This window comes from Lutjanus erythropterus, chromosome 1 (assembly GCF_056507025.1).
Source record: "Lutjanus erythropterus isolate fLutEry1 chromosome 1, fLutEry1.hap2, whole genome shotgun sequence".
Lineage (NCBI taxonomy): Eukaryota > Metazoa > Chordata > Actinopteri > Lutjaniformes > Lutjanidae > Lutjanus > Lutjanus erythropterus.
Genome location: NC_139317.1, coordinates 41,067,566 through 41,092,169, shown reverse-complemented (window position 1 = coordinate 41,092,169; position 24,604 = coordinate 41,067,566). Strand labels below are relative to the sequence as shown.

Genomic DNA, 24,604 nt, shown 5'->3' with positions numbered 1-24,604 from the left:
CACACACACACACACACACACACACGCACACACACACACGTTCACACACACACACACACACACAAACACTGATACATTACAATAAAATTATGGATACAATAAAGTATCTATATAGGAATTTATCTGTACAAAGACACACACACACATAGCCGCGATACACGCTCCAACTCTTATGAACACAAATGCAGCAAAATTTTCTGAGATCTGTTCATCGGGATCAGACATCAAACGCAGGAAAAGGCCAGACAGCGTGAACTCCACAGCAGATCAAACACGTTGTGCGTTATTTTTCCTCCACGTCTCTGGTGGGGGTACGGGGTACGAGCCCGGACAAGCCCCCTCTGACAGCCTGTGGTCTATAATTATCCCTCCAGCTGTTTATACCGAGGCATTTGACCCCTAACCTCTGATACCTACACCTTTCATAATGACACTGACCCACGCTACACTTCAACAGTCGGTGCTGGGGATAATGAGTGAGGGCATGTGTCTAGTACATAAATGCTCGGATGATTTACTTATTTTCCATAACTTGCGTGTTTGGGAAGCTATGAATATTTATGGGTGGTAATTATATGAGGATGCAGTGCTGTGAAAACTCTCTGGGGCTTTGGTTGTCTCACCTGGTTGGTATTCAAAGGGATACAGCTGTGAGGCCCAACTTGCAGGGGATTATCTGTGACTTAGCACCCTCTGCTGGTGCAGTGGCTTCACTTCAAGTAACACCAGAGTAGATTCAAATGATATTCGTGAGAAATAATAGTGTTTTTAAAAAAAATGCTGTTTGAATAGTTGCTTAGGGAGAAGACTACACAGCCGTTTTCCACACAAAAATATTCCCTGCTTGTTTTGACATTTGAATTGATGACCTTCAGTCTCTGTGTTCCCTACATGTAGGATTAATGGTTTGAATTCAAGGGCTGCTTTGACATAAATTTGGCAGGAAACCTGCAGGTCATACACATTAAAATATCAGACCCCAGCAACATAAATGACCTGTAATAACACTATACATTGTGCATGGTAGTTGTGCTCGAAACCATCCATCAAGTTCCCTTACAATGAGCTTGGTCTCAACTGTGCAAACAGTAACATAAAGAGTGCTGCTGCTCCTGGGTGAAAGTTCCAAAATACATGTGTAAAGCTGGACTATTGCCAGTAATTGCTGTTTTATAGTGGTGGCCTGCACTGCATTTCCAACTTATCATTTAAGGCTATCACTATTTCACATTGTAGGTTATAAAAGAGGAGCTAAGTGGAACAAAAACAACACATCAACCCCTTAGTTAACATTAATGAAGAGCAGAAGATGTGAGAAATTTCTGATGACTATATGATATTGCTATCTTAGCTTCTCTGTCTTAGCATTATAAACTACAAACTAGTGCCAAAATGCAAAACTTCTACAGCAGACCTGGGCAAAATACGGCCTGGGGGCCAGATGTGGCCCTCTGTAAGTTTCGTGTGACCTGCGAGGTCACTGTAGAAATACCAACAGTTAAAGGTCTAGCAAAGACAGTCAGCTTACCATTATCAAACCTTTATTTTGAAAGGGGTCAGTGCTCTGTTAATTGGTAGTCATAATAAACTGTATCTTTTATATTAAACTGTAACTTTATTCACTCAGTTTTGGACATTTCCAACAAAATATGAGGCCACAGTTCAACATGGCAATTCTGACAGGGTGACCAACAGTATAGTGCCCTATATGGAACACTTCTGACCATGTCATTATTAGAGATTTGGCTTTTATTAAGACCTTATATGACTTGTGTCTGGCCCACAGTAGCCTGATCGATTGCTCAGGTGCATCCTCATAAAAAATAATTTCCCACCCCTGCTCTACAGCGTGTAGTTAGAAATACAGTGTAGCATTGTGGAAAATATAATCATCCACTTTTCTTGCCTTGAGAAAACAGGTTAAACAGCTAGTCAGGCTCTCTGTGGCCATTTCGGAAGCTAGTTAGCTTAGTTTAAAATTACCATAAAGGAAATGGAAGCTGCTAGTCTGGCTCTTTCCAAAGACCTCGAAGTCTACCCTACCAACTAGTACCTACAACTTTACTAATTATAGGACCAGTGTGTAGGTTTTAGTAGCATCTAGCAGCAGCTTGCAGATTGCAAACACCTCATTTCACTCTTCCATTCCAAGTATGCAGGAGGTGGGGGGGGGGCACAATGCTCAAGAAAAACATTAAAGATTGTAAGCAGTGCAACATGGGGACTATACACTAATGAAAACATAATTATGAATATTATATTCAATTTTTGCCATATTCTGGCAATAATTCCATGTAAATTTTACACACTGGACCTTCAACATGTTATATCTTTTTTGTTTAATCTATGAAAACCAAAGTGCATCTGTTTTCCCGTTTACAATATTTATGCTTCATATTTAATGGACAAACATGAGAGTGGTATCTTCTCATCTAACTCTCGGCAAGAGAGCGAACAATCATATTTCCCAAAATGTCGAGCTGTTCCCTTACCTGATTAATTTATGGCTCTGTCTTCTTTATTTTATTGATTTTGCACACAAACTAAAACTGAACTGCATGGCACAAGGCAATACTATATTTGTTTGATGCACTAATTTTATGATTTTGCAATTTGATAATTCATTAGCAACACTAGTAAGGTTACAAATCTAGATTTAGACAAACTTTTATTGAGTAATGAGCGATGGCAGCTGCTTCACAGTAAAAAAATTCAAGCAGCCTTCCTTCTTCATGTCTCTTCGTGTGAAAGTACAAGAATATGTGCAACCCTTGCCCCAATGAAACTGTTCCATTCAGGCCATGTTCATAGTCAACTTGCCTGATGATAAGTGATTTTAAAAAGTGATTTTCTGCGTTTCCCAATACATAAGTCCATTTAATCCTTTTGTTTTAAGTTTCTACAATCTTTTAGTGTAATATTTAATGCTGCTTATTATTTATAAGCAGCAGATACCAGCAGATTTTATTTCAAATGTATGGACGTATATTGGATGTCTTACATATTTAACATCACTTTCACATTATATTTAGACAAAAAAATTGTAACAATATTGCTTTAATCATACTTGAATTTGAGTTGTTCAGTTGTATAATATCAGACATTAGTGTTTTTGTGCAACAGTACAGGATTGGGATTGTAATAACCATGAATCTCATGAATCAGTTTCTGAAGATGCCTGCAGACTTGAGGGCTGGACACTGCAGACAGGTGCAGGGGAGACTCACAGTGCGGGTCCTGGCTCTTTGTACCAACGCCCCGCAGGCAAACTGTCAGCGGCAGCAGAGCTTCCATGGACAGGCTTGGGAACAGGAAGAGATGTAGACGATAAAGTTCGTCGTTTGAAGTGGTTCAGCTCAGAGGCAGAGCTCAGAGGCTCAGACATAAAGGCTCACACACTGCATCTTTCTCACTCCATGTCCCGCACACACGTCCCTCACTCACACCACAGCATATGAGAGGCAGCCACACAGAGCTCACAGTGGTTAACAGAGTCTGTGGTCCAGTTTCTGTTTTTACAATCCTTGTATTTCTCTGTTTTACTGTCCGTGGCAGTGCTGAGATTGTAATCGAGGCTCCGTGCTCAGTTCATCCCAGCTGTGAGGTTAAAAATGATTTATTTTCATGTTGGCATCACCAGCATCCTTTATCAAGAAAGAAGAGTCGAGTTTGGTGTTTGCTCTGCTGGGTGGGTGAGTGGGATGTCAGAGGTCAGAGGTCAGGTATTGAGCATGAGATCTCCTTGTCCAGAGCCCCAATCTACAAATTCTGCTTCCCCGCTGGAATGAGGAGGATTGTCCAGAGAGATGCCTCGCCGCTCCCCGAACACCTTCTCCTGCAGTTCAATTATGTCGTTGCGGATGTCAGCCATCATTAGCAGGAGGAAGTCGAAGGAGCCGGGTGGTCCCTGGGGACAGAGGAGAAATGGAGGAACTGATGAAGATTCTATGTGTCATTTTTCATCGGGTTTCCTTTTGGGAGGTATGAGCACAAAAAAACAGGGACCATGACACTGATACAAAATAACATAAACACATATCGTGCACCACCCTCTTGTATGAATTAGAATGGCCTGTAAAAGCTGCAGTCCCTCACTGATTACACTAACGACTACATCCACTTCAAATGAAAAAAAAAAAAATAGATGAAAACTTGTGATCCAGGAAGGAGAACCTGGCCATGATGGCAGATAACAAATTCACAGTCCAAGTTTAAGTCACAATGTGTAAATTTAAAATACATTTTTGACTGTCTAAACCTTGACTGCAGGAACATTCGACATTTACATTAGTTTGTCATTTACGCTGCAAAATGTAGATGAAAGAAGTGAGTTAAAGACTGAAATTCTACATGTAAGAAATGCATAAGATAAGCTAAAGAGCATGTGGAAAAATGTGACAGTAGCATTTTCATACCATATTAATGAATTTTGTGTTTTAGGTATAAATCAACTTACAGGTGGACCTCTGGGACCTGGAGCACCTCTGTCACCCTGTAGATGAGAAACAGAACAAATTAACCCGTTTTCAACAGACACAGCTGTACTAACTGCTCTGTGCAAAACTGATATTTAATGAGGAACAATAACAAGTGTCCTGGAAACCATTCAGTTGAATGACAAGCAAGTTAAATCTGTAATAAGATAAGAATAAGAATAAGAACTACATTTATGAAGCACTTTTCAAAACACAATTACAAAGTGCCTTACATAGTAAACCAAAGATTAAAATATTTCCAGAGTGGAACAAGTACAATCAGGCAATTAAAACAAGATGGAGCAAAAATGGAATAAAAGAAATAAATAGTAATAATAAAACAAACAATAAACAAACAAACATGCTGACAATAAAAATGGTGTGCAAGAGAGAATAAAAAGCTTCTTTAAAAAAGTATGTTTTTGAGAGGTGATTTAAAGGAAGTTACTGCTTCAGCAAGCCCCAGATCCTCAGGACTAACAGTGTATAATATCATCACTGTCAGTGAATATATATGAGGAAGAAATAAAGGAATCTGAACCACACTATAGCCATTTTAATTTGTGACTTTACGTGAAGCAGTCAGAGCAGCCGATGTGGTGGTTTCAGTGGACTCCATTCACTCAGTGACAGATGTTTAAAGACACATTTAGACATTAGATGGCAACAGTGTAACTCCACACATCCAAACACAGACACACATAAAGACAAGCACATATGAGGAAAATAAAGATATGTGATAATCACCTTTTGTCCATCTCTTCCTGGTGCCCCAGGAGGTCCCTGAACGAATGATAAACAGGTATTACAAAGACCAGTGGACACAAATGCTTCTCCAAACTTCTGTTCATTTATCTTGTTACACCTGTAGTGAAGCTGGTTTCTGAGTGTCCTGACACAGCTTTCACGCTCTGACAAGTCTGGTTAAAACCGGAGATGACAAGAAGCTGTAGCAGCTCTAATGACAAAGCTTGAATAATATGTGATTAGCTTTGTCACATGCAATATTTTTACATAAAATTCCACCACCCTGTTTTAAATTAACACTGACAACCGACTCTCTGACCTTCAGTTCATTCCTTTTTAATGGGAACTGAAGGTGGTAGATCACAGCTGACTGTGCCATCCCCTCACAGTGGGTAGATACTTGTTTGCTCACACAAGACCAGTGACACCAAACCCACATTCATATGACCTGCAGTCACACTGGATCATTAGACACATTTAAGATGTGACCTCCAGGTTTGTCCTGAAGTTGACACTCCAGTGGGAACTGAGCCGAAAGATTCTTTCTTTTTCTTTTTCTTGTGCGATAACCCCACTACATGATGATGGAATCTTTTTTTTCCCCCTTACCACTGGCCCCCGGCGGCCTCTTTTGATGTGCTTCAGGTCGGGCTCTGGACCTATGGGTCCCATGTCTCCCCGTGGACCCCGAGGGCCAGGTGGGCCCCTCTCTCCTGGGTCTCCTCTCTTTCCCGGTTCTCCTGGGTGTCCTGGTGAAGACAGATTGGTACAGCGAAAAAGAGAATTGTTTAAAATTGAAAAGACACTATTAGGCAGCTCAGTCATTTAAAGGGATAGTTCACCCAAAACTGAAAATTCAGTTATTATCTACTCACCTTCATGCCGATTGAAGGTCAGGTTTAGTTTTTTGCGTCATTTAAACCATTTTTAGCCTAAATCTTCACTGTAGATCTTTAGCTTGGAGCCACATTCACATGCATGTGCACACTGTCTGAACTGGGTGTGTGTGGTGTGACCGTGTCAGAGCACAAGTGAATGCCACTTTGGGGCTTAAGGATACTTGGATTATGCCAGATGAGCGATATGGAGGCATTTTTTCCCCCAGTTTTTCCAGTTGTTTTTTGCTTTTGAAAACTGGCCACCATTAACTTTAATTGTTTGGGAGATTCTGTGATGCTGTTTTCCTGTGAAACTCCAGCAGTGTTTTGTGGACTAAAAAACTGAATCCGACCTTCACTTGGCGTGAGGGTTAGTAGATAAAGGTTATTCTTTTCACTCATATTTACCCTTTTCTCTTTGCTACTCCAACTACTGCACAGCAATGCTGTCGGCTTTAATCACACCCCATTTTCTGTACGTATCTGCAACCATCACTGGATTTAACTTCTCCTTTCAGTTATATCTAAATTACCTGGGACCCCAGGAGCTCCTGGAGGACCGGGTAGTCCAGGAAGACAGGGGCTATCAGGACTTTTTCCTGTCCTCCCCAGAGATGGCTTGTCACTGCTGTTGGCCAGGCCAGGTACCTACAAACACAAAGAGGAAAGACTAAGCAGGATAAAGTAGGTTTGTTTGATGAGCTAAACTAATTTTAAACATATATTTTATCTTTTATAGTCTGCTTAATGCTGAACATGTCAACAAATGGGCTATAAAACGTTTAATCCATGTCAAATCAAATACTGTAAAATACAATTTGGTTCAGTTTTAAGTGAATTCTCTACAGTAATGTTGTTACCTGGTTGGGTGACTGTGTGTTTCCCAGCTTTAGTTTGAGCTGCAGCAGACTGTTTTTCATGTTTATAAAATCCTGACAGGTGAACGAGCAGGTACCAGAACTCATCAAGGTGTCTGACTTCCCAGATGAACTCACTGCAACACAAAGCATACAGTTTAAATGTCTCTAGTACACATTTTCAGTATGGGTGGCTGCAGTGGGAATCAAATCTATAACAGTGACAGATATCACACTGATATCACACTGAGAAATAGAGTTTAATCAAATTACAGAGTTTAAAAATTTAAAACAATTACTGTACAAACCTTAAAACAAACACCATGCATATCAAAATTATCAGCACAATTACTCACTGCATGGATACATGGATAATAGATGGATTACATGTAATCAGAATACAAAAAAGTAACTTAAATCAGCCAGGAATTAGCCTTTGGAAAATGTGTAATTATGTTGTAGTTATATTGTCAAGTATTATATGATTACAATGTTGATTATGGCTTTAGAGTATGTCAACTTTAGTAGTAGTATAAGATGCAACTTTTCAGTAACTGACTATTTTTAAAAGTAATCTGACCAACCCTGTTACAATGGACAAATAAATATACACAATGTTCTTAATCACTGCATGACAAGGACTGACTGTCATTATCCTGATGGATGGACGTTTATCTATTACTGATACTGATATCAGCTACATAAAGAGATTGCTTTCAAACAGTGGAGGCCTGAAGGAATCTAACACCCCGATGGAGCAATGAACCTGTGAACTGATGGACACTTGGCGTCTGATTTTGCTGCTGGATTTTCAGTTTGATAACATAAACTCACAGTTGTGTATTGGGATGCAGGAGAGTTGGTCCGGCGCCAGGATGTAGCCGCTGCGACAGCGACACAGGAAGCTGCCCACTGTGTTCACACACTCATGGTCGCACATGTTGCTGTCTGGGTGCTCACATTCATCAATGTCTGCATGTGTGTGGGTATATGGGAAAGAAAGAGAAAAAAAAAATATGTTATCAAAACCAAAATAAAAAAAATAAAATAAAAATTCCGTGTTTATGCTGTTTTTCATAATGTGACAGCTTTTAAGTCTTTGTAAGTGTGATTATAACCTAAATATATAAAAATTATGTTGCAGCTTTATATGTATGGATTTTTTAAAACATTTTTTAACATTATAACATACCACATTACAATAAGACTACCCTTATAAACAGTGGTGGACAAAGTACTCAACCCCAGTACTTGAGTCAAAGTATAGATACTCTTGGTCAAATATTACTCAACTACAAGTGAAAGTTGCTCAGTCAAAATTTTACTTGAGTTAAAGTACTAGAGTTCTTGCTTTTAAAAATACTTAAGTATTCAAAAGTACATGTTTTTAAAAATACTTAAGTATTCAAAAGTACAAATTACAAAGTACATTTTCTAATATCAATACACGCTGTATTGTTGTATTGTAAGGAGTTCAACAAGTCTGTTAAATAACAGATTTCTTTCTGTCTTCAGGATCAGAATATACATGAATTATGTGGTATTTTTCACCCCGATAAAAACAATCCAACTTTAAAAGCTACCTGGAACAATTAATGATTATAATTACGTCTTGAGATTTAATTTTGTCTTTCTCCTGCCGTCACCATTACTGCTTTTTGTTTGAATGACAGAGGGAGAACTTGCTTGTTCTTGTTACAGAACACCTGGATGATGTATTTCCACTTTTACATCAATCCAGAGGAGCTACTGTGATTGGTTTCTTTCTGTGAGGAACACAGCATCTGACCAACTGCATTTTAGAAAAGAAAAACACCAACAGCTGACTTCAAAACTCAGCGAAAAGTAACAACAACCTTCCTAGAAATGTAGTGGAGTCAAAAGTACAATATTTGTCTTTGAAATGTAGTGAAGTGAAAGTCAGAAGTTTCCAAAAAAACAAATACTCAAGTAAAGTACAGATACTCAAAAAATGTACTTAAGTACAGTACTCAAGTAAATGTACTTCACTACTGTTCACCACTGCTTATAAATAATTTATTAAATGGTTTAGAATAAGGTTATGAATTAGTTTGTAAACTATAAATATAAACTATAAATCTAATCTAATAAACTGTTACAGCTCATTACATAAAAAGAACCAAAGTGACCTGTTGCTTTCTAAATAGTGAGTGAGTGAGTGTTACTTTGTCCTCCTCATCAGCAGCATTTATATCTGTCAGCCTTATCACATATTTGTTAACAAGTTACTAGCAGTTCACCACTGTCAGCATACCTTAATAGTCAACAACATTAATTCGACATCAAATTAACATATGAAATTACCAGATTCACACCAAGACTTTGGCTATATTGTTTACTTTTACATTTTCAGCATGCACCAATCTACACTTTACAGAAAGGCCTCTTTTTTGCAAGTTATAAATGGTATTACATCAGTAAAATTGTACATAAATAGGTACAGTGGATCTTGCCAAATAGTGAACTCACATCATTGTATGAAAACTGTAATAACAGCCAATCAATACCTAATTATGAACAGTTTATAATGAATTTATGAGGATAGTCTTATTGTAAAGTGATACCAAAAAACATGAATGAATGCATTGCTTCAAGAGGGAAACTGCTTTGCTCCACAGAACAGGAGGAGGGCGCTGTTTTTTCATTCTTGAAATCCTGAGAAATCACTTCCAACATACTGTATTAGTGCCAAAGGGGAGTTATTTGTTTTGGGAACCTCTTTTAATGTGTATGTGGGCCACTGTGAGGCATACAGGACTGAGGTGTGATGGAATATGTGAGGAATATTCTGTAACAGTAACAGACATGACAGACACTGACCCAGACAGTAAGGAGACTTGTGGTTGCGGTGTCTCTCTCGGTCGAAGCGATAGCCGGGGTAACACGTGCAGACAACTCGTCCGAAGTTATCAGTGCACTGCTGTTCGCAGGGCGACGCCGCACACACATCCACGCCTACAGAGGCAGAGAGAACATGGACTGAGTGTGTTAAAGTTATTCAGGATCACTGTCTGAAAAACAACATTACTGTAATCACCCAAGAGCTCTATTAGCCTCTATTACCACATCCTTACACTCATAAAGCTCCGTGTCCACAACTGGGAGCTGACTAATACAGCTTCAGCTCTACAGGCCGTTTCTCACGGAAGATATTTTGACATGTAACAGTAGGAAAAGCACAGGCGCAAATAATAAAAATGAATGATGAATGAATTCCATTTTATTGCTTTGGTTTAGGGATCCTGCCTCACTACACTACCACACTGTCATGGCTCTCTGGGACACTTGAAAGTTACACTGTGACAAGTCAGAAGTTGTATCAGTAATTAGACACACAGTAATTTACTTTACAGTGAGCAGTATCTTAAGATTTTGACACTCGTGAATCATCATTATTTTGTATCATCAGTGACAGATGCAAGGTTGCACTGTAACTGTTTTGCTGCTTTTCAATTTTTGCGTCTAAAAAGTACAACATTGCATTGTGAGATTGTTGGCAGAAAGTAGCCAACACACATGAACACTGCTTTTTATGTTTCTTTGTGGGGATTTTTTATGGCACCATATAGTGTGTAAGTTCCACACTCAAAATCAAATTAAATAATAAAATTAAAGTGCACTGTATGTTAATTTATAGCCAAAATGTCTGCAGTGGAAACAGCCCATTATAATAACTGAACCCACAAGAACCATGTCTGAGGGCATACACAGTTCTTTTATCTCATGCCAGGGGTACACTGATCAGCCACAACATGAAAACCACCTGTCTAACATATTATATTGAGAATATCCCCCTCATGCCGCCAAAACAGCTCTCCAGACTCCACAAGACCTCTACATATGTCCTGTGGCCCCAAGACATTCGCAGCAGATCCTTCATTTTTCATTACTCATTAACTAATGGTTAACTAGTGGTTAGTTCATCATTTGTTCCCTACTCATTTTCTCATTAAATAATCATTAACTAATCATTAGCAACTCTAAAAAAAATTGATTAGAGTTTACTCATTAACTAACATAAACTACTACTTAGTTCCTCATTTGTTTCTCATGTATTCATTAAGTAATGATTAACCAATGGTTACTGAAGTGATGGTTAACATCATCCATTCCTCATTTGTTCCTTAGTCACTACTCAATTTTTGTGTACTTTACTTAAAGGTGTTACCCCTTTAAGTCTTGAGATCTGGGGAAAACACCAAGTCCCCTTCTTCAATTGTCCATGGTCCTGTTTTGACATTCTCATACCCAATGCATTGATGGTGGACAGGGGTCAGCACGGACACTCTGATTGATCTGCAGCTACGCAGCCCCAGTAGCTTTTCAGCAGCTCTTCTGTGGGATCACACCCTACAGGCTCGCCCACACACAATCAGCCTTGGACATCCATGACCATGTTACTGGTTCAACTGTTGACCTTGTACCACTTTTGCATACTGGGAACGATTTACAAGAGCTGCATTTTTTCGATGCTCTGACACAGTCATCCATGCGTCACATGTTGGCCCTCAGATCCTTATTCTCGCCCATTTTTACTGCTTCCAACACATGAACTTCAAGAACTTACTGTTCATTTGCTGCCTTATATCCCACCTTTTGACAGCTGCCATTGTAATGAGATGATCTACGGTATTCACTTCACCTGTCAGTGGTTTAATATTGTGGCTGATCAGTGTATATTGTGTGTGTGTGTGTGTGTGTGTGTGTGTGTGTGTGTGTGTGTGTGTGTGTGTGTGTGTGTGTGTGTGTGTGTGTGTTTTCAGGCACTTATGCATCAGCTGACTCTGTTTCTTGGATGTCAATCTTTGCAGGACTGTTATGTTCATGGGGGAACAGTGTTCTCTAGTGGCCAAAGTGAATCACTGCTACTCTATGGAGACATATAGTCTACAATATATTCCAAGTATTGACGCCATACACACTAGATCTATTTGTAAAAGCTGTCCACAATGTTCCTGATCATGATTATGTCCCATTTTAACAATCATCATCTGTTTTATATGAATGACCACAGCTAAATGTGGCAGTTGTCTGTGCCAAAACTGTGGGCAGTTTATTTTTTTGGCTGTCATGTTGCTCATATCCAGAGCACTGCAATTATCTGAAACGACTCCTTAAACATAATTACTCGACAAACGTCAAACCATAATATGCATTATCTGGACTTGTTGAGAGGTCCAAACAGACAACTGTGGTCTCCAGGCCATGTTTTGTGCAGCCTGTTTTAATCTATGAACTGTTGTATTGGAGAAGCTGTATCAAAGTTGGAGCATGTGAATCACACGTGAACGTTCGTGAGCTAAACTTAGAGGATAGTGTGTATGGTTTACCTACTTTCAGGTATGCACTGGCCCATCACAAACCTGAATCCGTCACAGCATTTCCTCCTGAAGAAAAAAAGGAAAAAAGAAGAGTCAGACATGTCTGTACAGTAAATATGAAGCTTGCAGGAGACAAAGGGAGCAAAGACGGCATTTGTCAGTGCAGACATTTAGTTTGATGGACTGCTAAATAAGGACACCTTCATTCAGGATTAAAGACTGTGCTCTGTCCACCAAAACCGTGGCTGTGGATTAAAGAGTGGACATTAATGACAAGCCTACATCTTGTACCTGGCTAACAACAGGCCATTCAGAGGCATGTGTGCGGCTCAGAGATTCAAAACAGACCAGACATAACAAAGCAGCAGCAGGCATGAACAGGGGTCACACTAATTGGTAAACCCAGTTAACAATTTAGTTATGAGTAGCCTTCATCACAACATGGTAACTAATTAAGTCACTGTGCTAATAATAGGCCTTCAATTCTATTCTATGCCCTGACATTCCAAGTCTCCTAATGCCCTGACATGTCATTTGCACACGTCACAACACACCCAGTTCAGACAGTCTGCATGTAAATGTGGACATGCCTCCAAGCTAAGGACCTACAGTGAAGATTCAGGCTAAAAACATGGTGTAAATAACATTTTTTTGTTAATTTGGCATGTTGGGGCTTTAGGAGGCCTTCAATCGGTGTGAGGGTGAGTAGATAATGACTGAATTTTCATTTTTGGGTGAATTATCCCTTTAAGGTCAAGTTTCCAATGATAGTGTCAAAGGGTTAACATATATTAAAACAGACAACATGACCGTTCCCCATTAGTGAAGTCAGGACACCGCCTCCTCCACGTTAGCATACAGGACATCGGCCAAAGTAAAAGATAAAAGTACACATCAAATAAAAGTTTTCCAATGGGTTTCTGTCATTTTGGGTAGTTCTGTCACACTGATGTATGTTCAAGTGTTTGTGGTTTGGTTTTAATTAGTTAACTGATGCTATAAAAAAGGGGTTTCATGTCGTGATTGACATGATTGAGCCCTGATCATGATTGAGCTGGTTGGATGTATGAGCGAGACCTCAATATCACTGCTCCAAGCCTGATCACCACTGCACAGATTCTGGCTCCACCTGACACCACCAGCACAAGATGGGATTGGGTTTGCACAGCAAAGGGCGACAGTCTGGAATCGAACTGGGACTGCTGCAGAGGATTCTAACATCAGCACATGGGCTGCTGCTCAAGTAAGGTACCAGGGTGCCCCAGTGGTGGAAGACGTACTCAGATCTTTTACTTCAGCAAAAGTAGTAATACCACAGTGTAAAAATACATGCAAAAGTCCTGCATTGAAAATCTTTTTTAAGTAAAATTTAAAAAGTATTAGTATTAAAGTATAAATTAGCATATAATGGAAAAAAGTAAAGGACAAATACCTCAAAATTATACTTAAGTATGGTACTTGAGTATATGTGATTAGTTACTTTCCATCACTGTATATTGTATAGTTACTGCAAACACTTGCAAACATTTCAGCAGATTGTTACTCGAGCTGTCTGAAGGCCTCTGGTTTGTTCTCCTGTTTTCACTCCAGAGTAGAAGTCCACTCATAAATGTAAACACATTAAGCTGAATTTCAGGCACGACTTATTCTGATTTGACTTATTTCTCTTTTTGTTCCCTGGCCTGTACTTGAACCTTGACCGAATAAACAACTAAAAACTATTTCTTGAAATCAAGTTTTAACTCCTTTGCTGCTTTTGTGACGTAAGTTCGTAACAGCTCAGTGCATGCTGTCTTTTTGAAATACAACATTGTGCAATGAATATTGGGCAACTATTTCTCCCAGAATTGATTTACGGTGTTTGGCAGTGACACTCGTCCAGCCATCCCACAACAATCCACCACATGTTACAGACATTACAGTTGGAAAAACAGAGAGGAAATGGCTCAGAAACTGGAGTAGCACAGACACGCAACAAATATCACACACACACGCACACACTTGAAGAAAAAGAGGAAGAATGCACAACTCCTGTCCTAAAAACTGCATGCTGTTTCCGGAGGGGATTTAGCATGCTACCTCATTCACTGCCCCCTCAAGACAACAAGTTGCTTTTATTCTCCTCCAGCCTCCATGCAGTGTAACCCTAAATCACTCTGAGATCCCTCCTCCTTCTCCTGAATGAAAAATAACCTATAAAACGGCGAGGCTGGCCTAAACTGATGAGATCCAGATGAGAGCAGCTTTAATCTGCAGCCTGTAGCTCAGAGTGTTGAGAGGGATGGATAAGGCCGGGCATGGAGCTGAGGTGGAGAAAGGAGAGTGAACGCTGAGATGAACACTGTCACTCATTCAGTCAGTCAATCAAGCAGGTGTGTCCTGAGAGGAACTCTGCATGTTTATACCTTTAAATGAATGCCACCAACAAGTTTATTTGGCTTAAAGGTTCGAGTTGATGTGGTCCTGATGTGACTGATGAACTGGCTTTTATAACGGTAACAAGCCAGGAGACAGGACGACACAACAAAACTATACGTTTGCCTTAAGCATGCTAAACTTTGATTTTCCTAATATGAAAATAACAGAATTGAAAGCCACAACTCAAAGCTGATCACAACTAAACTGTTCAACAGTCAGAAAATATGCACCAATCTGATACATCCTATCATACTTGGCAACCCTTTTCCAAGAAACTCCTGTTTTTCATTGACCTTTCCTGGTTTCCTGCCAGGATTATGATTCCCCTGTACTTTTCCTGATTTATGATACACTCAGTGACACTTATTATAGCACCACAGCAATCTCTGGCTTCATGTTATCATACATGAAAAACGATTCCAATGAGATCTCATTATGCTTTAACTGGATTAAGTGATTTAAGCAACAGAAATTGATTTCATGGCAGTCTCAGTATAAATTTAGTGCAGATGAGTGTTTGCAGTGCAGCTGAACATGTTGCTAAATTCAGTATTTCTCATAAAAGAAATCAATAGATCATAAATTCACTCTGTTCTCTCAGTTTAGCAACACTGTCTAATGTCAAACAGCCGTGTTGGAAAAGTTACTTTAGAAAGTGTAATAAGTTACTTTATAGTAATTGCTCCTTTAAAAAGTGATATGACTTTACTTATTACTTAGTATCAAAAGTAATCAATAACATTACTCATTATATTACTGTATTACTTTTGTACTTCGTTTGCAGCTTTGTTGTGCTCCAAAGTTGAACTGCTGATCCAGTAAACTGTTAACACCAAGAAAGCTTTTGTTGTTTGCTGTCCAGATGTCGACTGTGGTGGAAACAGAGTCGACCTCTCTGAGTGTGGCCCTCAAATTAGATTTCATCACCATGTTTTCTCTCTGGAGCAGCCAAACAAACTCAAACCAGTAACAATACTTCCACCTGTGGAAAGCCTGCCTCTCTTCCTCGTCCTCCATTCTTCAATGAGTTTTTTCATTTAGCTCATGCTCATAAGAATTACTTAGATTAGTAACTGTAATCTAATTACAAAAGTAATAATATTACAGTAATAACTTACTGAGTAATGCATTACTGATGAACACTGTCACACAGTGACAGAATGTTTGTTTGACTCTGAGGATACATTTACAGATCTTATATATATATATATATATATATATATATATATATATATATATATATATATATATATATATATATATATATATGCAGAAATTATGAACATGTTTTCAGCAACTACGTACTATTTTGCTTAAAAACTTCTCATCTTTTAATGCGTTTGTTAATTTCTCTTACTAAGACGTTTGTGAAGTTGAAGAGAAAACACTTGTATAGTCAGGCAAAGTACTGAAAGAGTGATAAAGTTTAAAACAGTATGTGCATTTAATGTGTACAGGTGAGTTAAGAAGACAAGAGCCTTAAGCTTTACATCAGTGTGCTAACACAATCATATATGTCAGGGCTATTTAACTTAAATAGCACATGAGCCAAATAGGAAAATCACTGGGGGTTCATGGGCCACACAGAATATGTCCATTAACAGCTACAAATAATTCTTACAGAATAATGTTAGTAGATACAGTACATAAACACATGGAATAAATTTATCACGTGCATTCCTTGACCTTCATTTTGATGACATCATTATAATCAATTCCAGACAGCAGCGAGTCCATACAAAAAAGCAGGAAAGATATGATCACAAGACTTGATTCAGAAGTGCAAAAAGTTGCACCTGAAAATCCAAGGAGACACTTTTTTGACAGGTCAATATCCACACAAAAAAATAGCCACAGCAACAACAAGAACAAACACAACAACGAAAAAAGCAAGATGAATGTAACACTATCCAGCAGACTAAAAGTAAGTAGGCCTGTTTATGAAAACACTTCCATATTCACATAAAGTGTTTAAAACAGGTCCATATCCACATCTGTTGAAGGTGTAAGCAGCAAGAGTATCCAGACTAACAATAAACAGGCCTGTTTGAATCATCATAAAACAAATCTGTAGTCTTCACATTATCACTAAGTTAGTATGACATGCCATACGAGTTATATACCTTAGTTTTATTAATCACATCACACACATTGCCAGCCTTATTTGCAGGCAGAACCTTAGGAGACATAGAAGAATTCAAGAGGGCCGTATCTGGTCTGCGGGCCTCTGGTTGAATAGGCCTGGTCTATGTGATGCATGGGTGTTAGTGCATGTGAACTTTGCTCTGTGACACATTCATTGCAGGAGTTAAGATAAAGTAGAATTATCTCAGACTCTTAAGCTCCCTCTCATCTCCTTTGTTTCCCTCTGGATTTACAGCGTTAGACTTGGCTCACATCTCAAGCATGGCCTATGCACATTCTTCTCTCCGTGCCGCTAACCTTCACTCTCACACACATACACATCCTTACATACTCAGTTAAACCATAATATTAGTGGTAAGGCATCACAAAGTTGCACCAGTCAAAAAAATTAAACAAGATAAAAAAAAATGAAAGCTCACACAGAAAGAGTCACAGAAAAGTAAATGTGAAACAAGAGTCACAGCCATACAAGCTGCTCTTAAAGGACCAGTATGTAAGATTTAGTGGCATCTACGTTGCCTCTCCCTCCCCTTCCAAGCATGTAGGTGAACCCGCAGTGGCTGAGAAATTCGTGAAACCATGAAAGGCCATATCTAGAGCCAGTGTTTGGTTTGTCTGTTCTGGGCTACTGCAGAAATGTGGCAACATACTTATGAATATTATGTTCCACTTCTGCTACATTCTGCCAATAAATCCTATACAAACTTGACCTTGCATTGAGCGAAATGCTAACATCAGCATGCTAACATTTTAACAGTAACAATATGTAACATTTCCACATTAAAATGTCTAAAACACTAGGCCTATGTTATACATTTTGTTAAGTTGGGTGGTCAATAGTTAAACCTAGATAAATCCATAATTTATTCAATGTAACATGCAATGTTACAATGTGCATTTTCTTGCTTGTTGAAGTTGCTGTAATATCAGAGGAAACACTTTTGAAACATCAGATAGTGAAGAAGGAAGCTGTGACTGTGACTAAACATAATATGAATAAATCTTTAACATTAGTTCCTCCATGAACATTATTTCTGATTTCTCTGTTATACAGAAATTCAGCAGGAATAATCATCTGGGAACCCTGAATGTCTGCACCAAATTTCATGGAAACCATTCAATAGTTTTTGATCAAAGAGGCTGATAGACGTTGCCATCCCTTGAGCCTCATATTGGTCCAATTTAGAGCTTTTAAAAAATGGATCAGAACCAAGACAGCTGCAACTACCAGAAAAACAACTCATATCACACATCTACAGAGCAGCGAAAGCCAAATGATCTCACTACAACATGCTACACATCCACATACATGTACAGGCCGTCTGTCAGTCAGAAATGCAGCAGCCTCGGCAGCTCTCCCCTGGGTGTTTCTGACAGACAGGACGGGGAGACCCGGGGCGTCTGGGTTAGGCAGATGAGGGCGGACGGAGAGGTGAACCGTGTGTTTTTGTTTTGGAAAGTGAAAGTATGTTGGTCAGACAGGCAGCAGGCCCGGTCAGCATGACACGGCCTCTAAAACACGCACCATTACATTCTGTGGAATCTGACTTATGTGTTGTGGTTTGTCTGGTGGGAGTGTTTCTTTTATCACTATAGAAATTGTGGTAGTGTTATTTGGCGTGAAAAGTGAAAATGGTTGCAGAATATTGGCATTAACCTTGAACGAAAAATATCAGTAACATGCCTTCCAAAACCCAGAACAGTGTGTTTGTATGTGTGTGTGTGTGTGTGTGTGTGTGTCTGTGTGTGAGAGCAGGGATTCTGTCCAGTAATTGGGTACAGCCTTTTAATGTCAGTCAGGGTATATTAGTGAGACCGATCCATGACGCTAGCAAGCTCCCTCTCTTCCTCTCTCTTTTTTCATGTCCTCTCCGTGCACTTTACTTCACTCGCCCTACATTCAGTCTCTGATTTGAAACATGTCGATTTATATTCAGGGCATTCTGCAGGCCGTGCACTCCATTGGTTCACTAGTTGTTGACATAATCCCTGTCTCTCTCTGTCTCTCTTCTCTTCAGACTGACATGTTGTTGGCCTCATGTTGCCCTCTGTCCGCGAAACCTGATGAGGTGTCTGCCTTTTCCATCTTTATTTCATTCAGAGGAATATTTTTCTGTCCTCTCAGGACGTGCTGAGGCCAGGAGGATTACTCACAGCCTTTAACAGCCACTTAAAACCACTCTGGCTGCTGTTTTTTTAAAAAATATAATTTCATGCATCTATTTTTCAGTGTTGAGTTCGCTTTTTCAAAATTTGCAATACACAATACATTAAATCCAAAATGCACAAATGTAACCAAAACCCACTGGGTCAGTTGCTATACCATAATGGTGTTTTCCATTGCTTTCAGTGTAAACAAGCTGTGTCGCAGCAGGAAGGAGAGTGAGGGCTGCGTCCTGTCTCCGGAACGTGAACAGCCATTTGCCACTGCATTATGACTTAATGATGGTTAAACTTTTTCAAGTTGTTGCTGCGGCTCACAGCCCGCGGTGACCATGGCAACCACAGAAACCACAGCGAGGGAAATTAGGGGCGTAAATATAGACAGTGCAGGCAGTGCGGTTGCACTGGGGTCCATGGGATGGGTGGGGGGCGATCATGGACAACAATGTGCAAGTAATTCACATTGCCGCCTTAATAAAATACAACTGTTCAAAGAATGATTATTATATCAAAAATTTGCTTCGTCATGGTTTTCTGTTTTCATTTTAGGGGGGCTTTGGGGTAAAATAGTAGTAAAATAAAAAGTACTATAAAATCTAATAAATTTCCATACTTATTCCACATGAACTAATAAATTATAAATCCTGTAAATAAACTGTATAACTTACTTTCTTTTGTATTTTGTCATATACAGACATGCAGTGATGATTGCATGTGTGGTGATATATGTGTATATATATATATATATATATATATATATACATACATATCATACACATATCATACATATCATAACTACTAACTAGGGTATACTAGGGCCTGTTATAACAGCTCACACTGGGCCCCATCATAACTACTACATGAGGATAGGAAAGCAGCTGGTTTTACTGGTGTTCCCAGTTCCCTGGATTATACATCTCTTCGTTATCAGAAACAAAAAGATCAGTGAAGAGAAACAATATTCATCATCTTATATCCTCCTTATGTCCTTCTTGTGTCCTTCTGTCCTCTCCTTTCCTCACCTGGCAACATTCTTCTTTCTACTTTGTGGGAGAATGTAGCAGAGCACAGTAATTTTGTGTTATCTTACGTTTTTAATGAAAATATAACATGTGCAACATGGGCTGTAAACTGTTTTGGGGGCTGGTGAGTTCAAGTCAAACTAAAAAGTTGGGGTCACTGAAAACATTTTGTGTCAAAATGATGAAAAAAATCCACAAAAATCCAGTTTTGAACAACTGTAACCAGTTATAAAAGTCTATTAGAATGTCAGAATGTAATTTACAGTGTCACATTTCATGTAATTTTTGTCCAGAGTAACTTGTGTTTGTTGGAACCTAGTTTTAGAAGTCTCATGCAGCCTCAGTAAGCATGAGTCAGACTATTTAAAGTGAAGAAATATGTTATTTTATGCCACTTATCCAGCAGCTCTCCTCCTCCTTTTAACTACAGGTGAAGGCAGTCATGTCAGGATACTACAGTAGAAAAACATAATCCACAAGTACTTGAACAGAAATGCTTATTTTTGTCAGGTATTAGGTAAGTTAAATTAACTCTGGTCAGCAGGCCCCTTTGCACCCCCTGTCACGCTGCCATTAGCATCATTAGTTGTTCAGTGTCTCCATTTTATTTGTGTCATGCATATGCACAGGGATGAATGTGCATGTACTGGTCACGCAATACACAGTCTTGCAAATGGTTTCACACTATTTTACTGACATGGCAGGGACGCATACTGCTAATAAACATGGATGTAAACAATGCAGGATTCCAACTGTTGGGGAAAATCTGCTTTGCAAATGTTTACAAGAAAACTCCACAGGGCACCTTTAAGCTTTTGTCCATATGAATTTGTTTCTGCATGAAATTGATTGTAACTAATTATTTTCATGTTACTATGACTTTTAACTTTTAATGTATAACTGGTTTAGGATTCAGAATACACAACAGTTTTGCCTGATGGGGACAATATTGTAGCAATATTACTGACAAGAGAGTTGCATTGAGAGTCAAACTGTATTCTAATGTGTACATGATTTGTAACTGTACTTAGAAGGCAATATGTACACAAATATGTAAATGTGCATATGATCCATACACAGAAAAATACAACCATTTTAGAGGTGGATCTAAAGTTTAAGTTTTTCCATCCCTTGAAGATTTTTACCTCACTAAGAGTAGTGGTTTATTCTTTTTTTTTCTTTTACAAATGCATATATCTTATGCACATTTAGAGATTCATGTGCCCTCATGTACACACATAGAGATTGAGAGACAGTTTCACAACTAACCAACTAATTTCACAACAAATAATATTGCTATGATATTGACCGTATGATGATAAGTTTTCTGGTTTTCTCAATGCGCTATATTGGTAATAAAAAAAGTCAGACATGGTGAGAAATCAACTAAACTCACAGTTATCATCATGAATTAAAAGCTGTGTACTAAATTGTACTAAATAAAACATGATATTGTTAGTAATAATGTTGCCACTCTATCTGTTCTGAATGGTCCTTACAGTCTTTATGTCAGGTTATGGCTCAGTCTGTAGCAGGGAGTACTGTATGTGCAATATATGGGTTGGCCTGCAGTACTGACTTTACTGGCTTCGTAATCTTGATATTAAAATTAATATCCTGTATGTTGTAATTTGTAGCAATCTCCATGTTTAACAGCTGCACAGCAGCTCTGCATTAAGGACTTAAGTGAATGATTGAACAGTTTGGAGTGGATTTGGAGTCTCTCTTAGCTTTCGCTGACACACTGTCAGTGTGGATGTCATTATCTGTGACTGCTGGCTGCTGTTTTTGACAGCTTGTGTACCAAGAGCACGATAAATTACAATAAACAAAGAACTGGAAATGGACTGAACATTACTCATACAAATCCATTTAAAAAAGCCTTGATTGGCTCTGATACAGATCCTGCAGAAGGACAAGATCTGCTGCAAGCAGCGAAAAGATTCTTGCTGATTTTTGGAGGGAAAAATTGAGCAAGGTAAAACATTTTTATCATCCTTGACAGGTCTCTGAGTACAGTTTAGTAGCCAAGTGGTGTGTCTTCAGCATGGCTGATGGCGTCTACAGGCAACCTCCAGCATGTCCATACTGAGTCTCACACTAACCTGATCACATTCAAAGAATCCTTAAAGGGATAGTTCAGATTATTGTTGTATCGTCAATTGTCAGTGTATTAGCTACAGTAAATGCTGGTTGACGCGCAGCCAGTTTGGAGAGCCAGACAGGGGTAACAGCACTGAAGCAAAGCAATGACGGGAGGGGAATTTACCCTCTGATTAAAGGTACACCTAAATAACCAATATCAGTTTAAGCGTACACTGTTTTTAGAATATTTTCACTGCTTTATTTTAATGTTCCAAAAGTGAAAAATCGCTCATTCCAAACCAACCAAATTCCATAAGCAAAATCAATAATTTTACCTTGCAGAAAATGGAAATGCTGGTCCATCACTGTTTCGATCTGTTGGTTCAGTTTGTGTTACTAAGCGACTTTGGTGCTTTAAAAGGATAGTTCAGATTCACCAAAGTCACACATTAACACAAAAACTTAACTGATCAAGGCAGTGGTAGACCAGCACCTCTTGTGTTCTGCAAAATAAAATTGCTGATTTTGTCCGTTAAGTTTGGTTGGTTTGAAGGAAACAATATTAGGCTTTTTTAACAGTGGTTTCCCTTCACAAAAGGCTGCCTGATGGTAAAATAAAGACAGCAGTGAATTGCCTTGCAATTCTTTCCAAACTTGGGGCGTGCTGACTGGCATCTTCTTCCCAACATCAAATAATCCAAACTATCCCTTTAACTCCATCCCTGACCTGCCTCCTCTCTGGCCTTTGGGTACCAATTTTCTCCCACCAGCCTCTTGTGTTAGTAATGGCTGACCCAGCAGCTACCTGCACAGTGAGCGGTGCAGGCAGGCCCATGCACGACCCCAGTCTGCTGCAGCAGCTGCTGCCAAAATCAGCATGGCGGCACTGGAAGAAACACCAAGACAGGATCCAGAGGCAGGCCTGGGCCTGGATCACTTTACACAGAAGATAATGTACTTTTAGCAAAGGCTCTCCTTCCAGGGGGGAATGCTCGCTGTTAGGGTTTCCCAACCAGCTTTGCTGTGATTTATTTGTGCATTTGCAGGCAAGAATGTGCTACAAGGTCAGGATATTCATTACAGCACCCCAAGAACACCCCACTACCTCCTCAAGTCCTCAGCCCAGACAGTGCAGAGGTCCTGAGAGCAGGGCACAGTATGGGTGATGCTTTCCATAGACGATACTGTCACTATGCATGATGAGTCCCACTCACATTACAGAGTGTTGTTCTCCATGTTTGTAGGTAGAGTTTCTACACGTGAGGGTGATTATAAGAGGCTCTATCACCTCAGAGTGCAAAGATGTGGTCCGATCCGAGGTGGATGTCAAGATGATGGGGGAGGAAATGCCACGAGTCAGAAATGAGGAAGGAGGACATTGACAGGAGGAGGAGGATGGTTAAAAGACAGGGGTGAAGGCTGTTGTCAGCTTAGAGTTTCCCTCTGGGGACTCTAGCGGGAGGAACACAGGAAGCGGAGCTCAGTGAAGGTCAACGGCCTCTTGACACGCCAGGACAGGAGACCGGCCATGTGTGTGTACATGTGTGTATGTGCTTCTTGTCAATTTGATGGATGAATCCCACTGATGTGGCTTATATGTGTTACAATTACAGCATGTTGCATTCATCAACCATGCTGTAATTGATTTATTTGCTCTGTAAGCCCCACAATCATGAGCAGTTCAAAAACTTGGCTGCTCGTGTTGTGTGTGATGGTATGATGATGGATTAGGCTGAAACACATTAGCATGATGAGATCAACAATAAAACATGGTTTTGGACGCCGGCCATTTTTTATATAGTCTATATTCTTTTGGGAGTCAGTATCGTTCATTTCTGATGTTGAGCTTTTTTTTTTTTTTTTTTTCTTTTCAATGTGTTGCTAATTTGCTGCTGTTGCTCTAACTTGTGGGATTTTAAGAGATTTTTTTATAAGGTGTTCTGTCCATAAGCTCTTTGTCTGTTTTTTTAAAATCCCCAGTGAAACACATTTATACCACTTTATAAGAAGGATAAACTAATTTTCCACCCATTTGTCTCACAGTAAAGCCAAGAAATGAACACATTTACAACTTGCGACTACTTGATTGAAGATAAAAAAAAATCTTTATATTCAAAGGCTAGGTTGCACCAACAAGAATTCATTTTAAAACCAATTAAATCATAGTTTAACTTTATGGTGCACCAAACTTTATAGCTATAACTTTAAACTTAATTGACCTTTTCTAAGTCCCACCCCTTTTCAGTCTGTGTACCAATGACAGTTGAGTAAGCTTGGTTCCTCGGTCATCTTTCTCCTTACTGTACATAGATATTCTATGTGCTAGGCTTGTCTATGCTGAAAAGAAAAACAAATTCTGACGATAACTGAAAGATGTTGCTGTCAGACCTGTATAAGCAACATTAATTCACATTAAGTTAGCTCATGTTAACAAACACTGGCTAACTAGGTGCACTTATTAGCTTTTTAGTT

General features: G+C 39.2%; 1 protein-coding gene across 1 annotated transcript in view; it reads right to left on the bottom strand.

The window, feature by feature from the left end:
* Window positions 1–3,041: 3,041 nt before the first annotated feature.
* LOC146333293 (collagen and calcium-binding EGF domain-containing protein 1-like) overlaps window positions 3,042–24,604 on the bottom strand; it is a 48,808-nt gene continuing 27,245 nt past the window's right edge. Inside the window, exons 3-11 of the mRNA XM_084721963.1 lie at window positions 12,313–12,365; window positions 9,799–9,933; window positions 7,792–7,929; window positions 6,961–7,094; window positions 6,634–6,748; window positions 5,832–5,971; window positions 5,223–5,258; window positions 4,457–4,492; window positions 3,042–3,907 (exon numbers count right to left, since the gene is read on the bottom strand). Of these exons, the coding sequence (XP_084578089.1) occupies window positions 3,719–3,907; window positions 4,457–4,492; window positions 5,223–5,258; window positions 5,832–5,971; window positions 6,634–6,748; window positions 6,961–7,094; window positions 7,792–7,929; window positions 9,799–9,933; window positions 12,313–12,365 (976 nt within the window). The 3' untranslated portion in view covers window positions 3,042–3,718. The remainder of the gene's footprint in view (window positions 3,908–4,456; window positions 4,493–5,222; window positions 5,259–5,831; window positions 5,972–6,633; window positions 6,749–6,960; window positions 7,095–7,791; window positions 7,930–9,798; window positions 9,934–12,312; window positions 12,366–24,604) is intronic.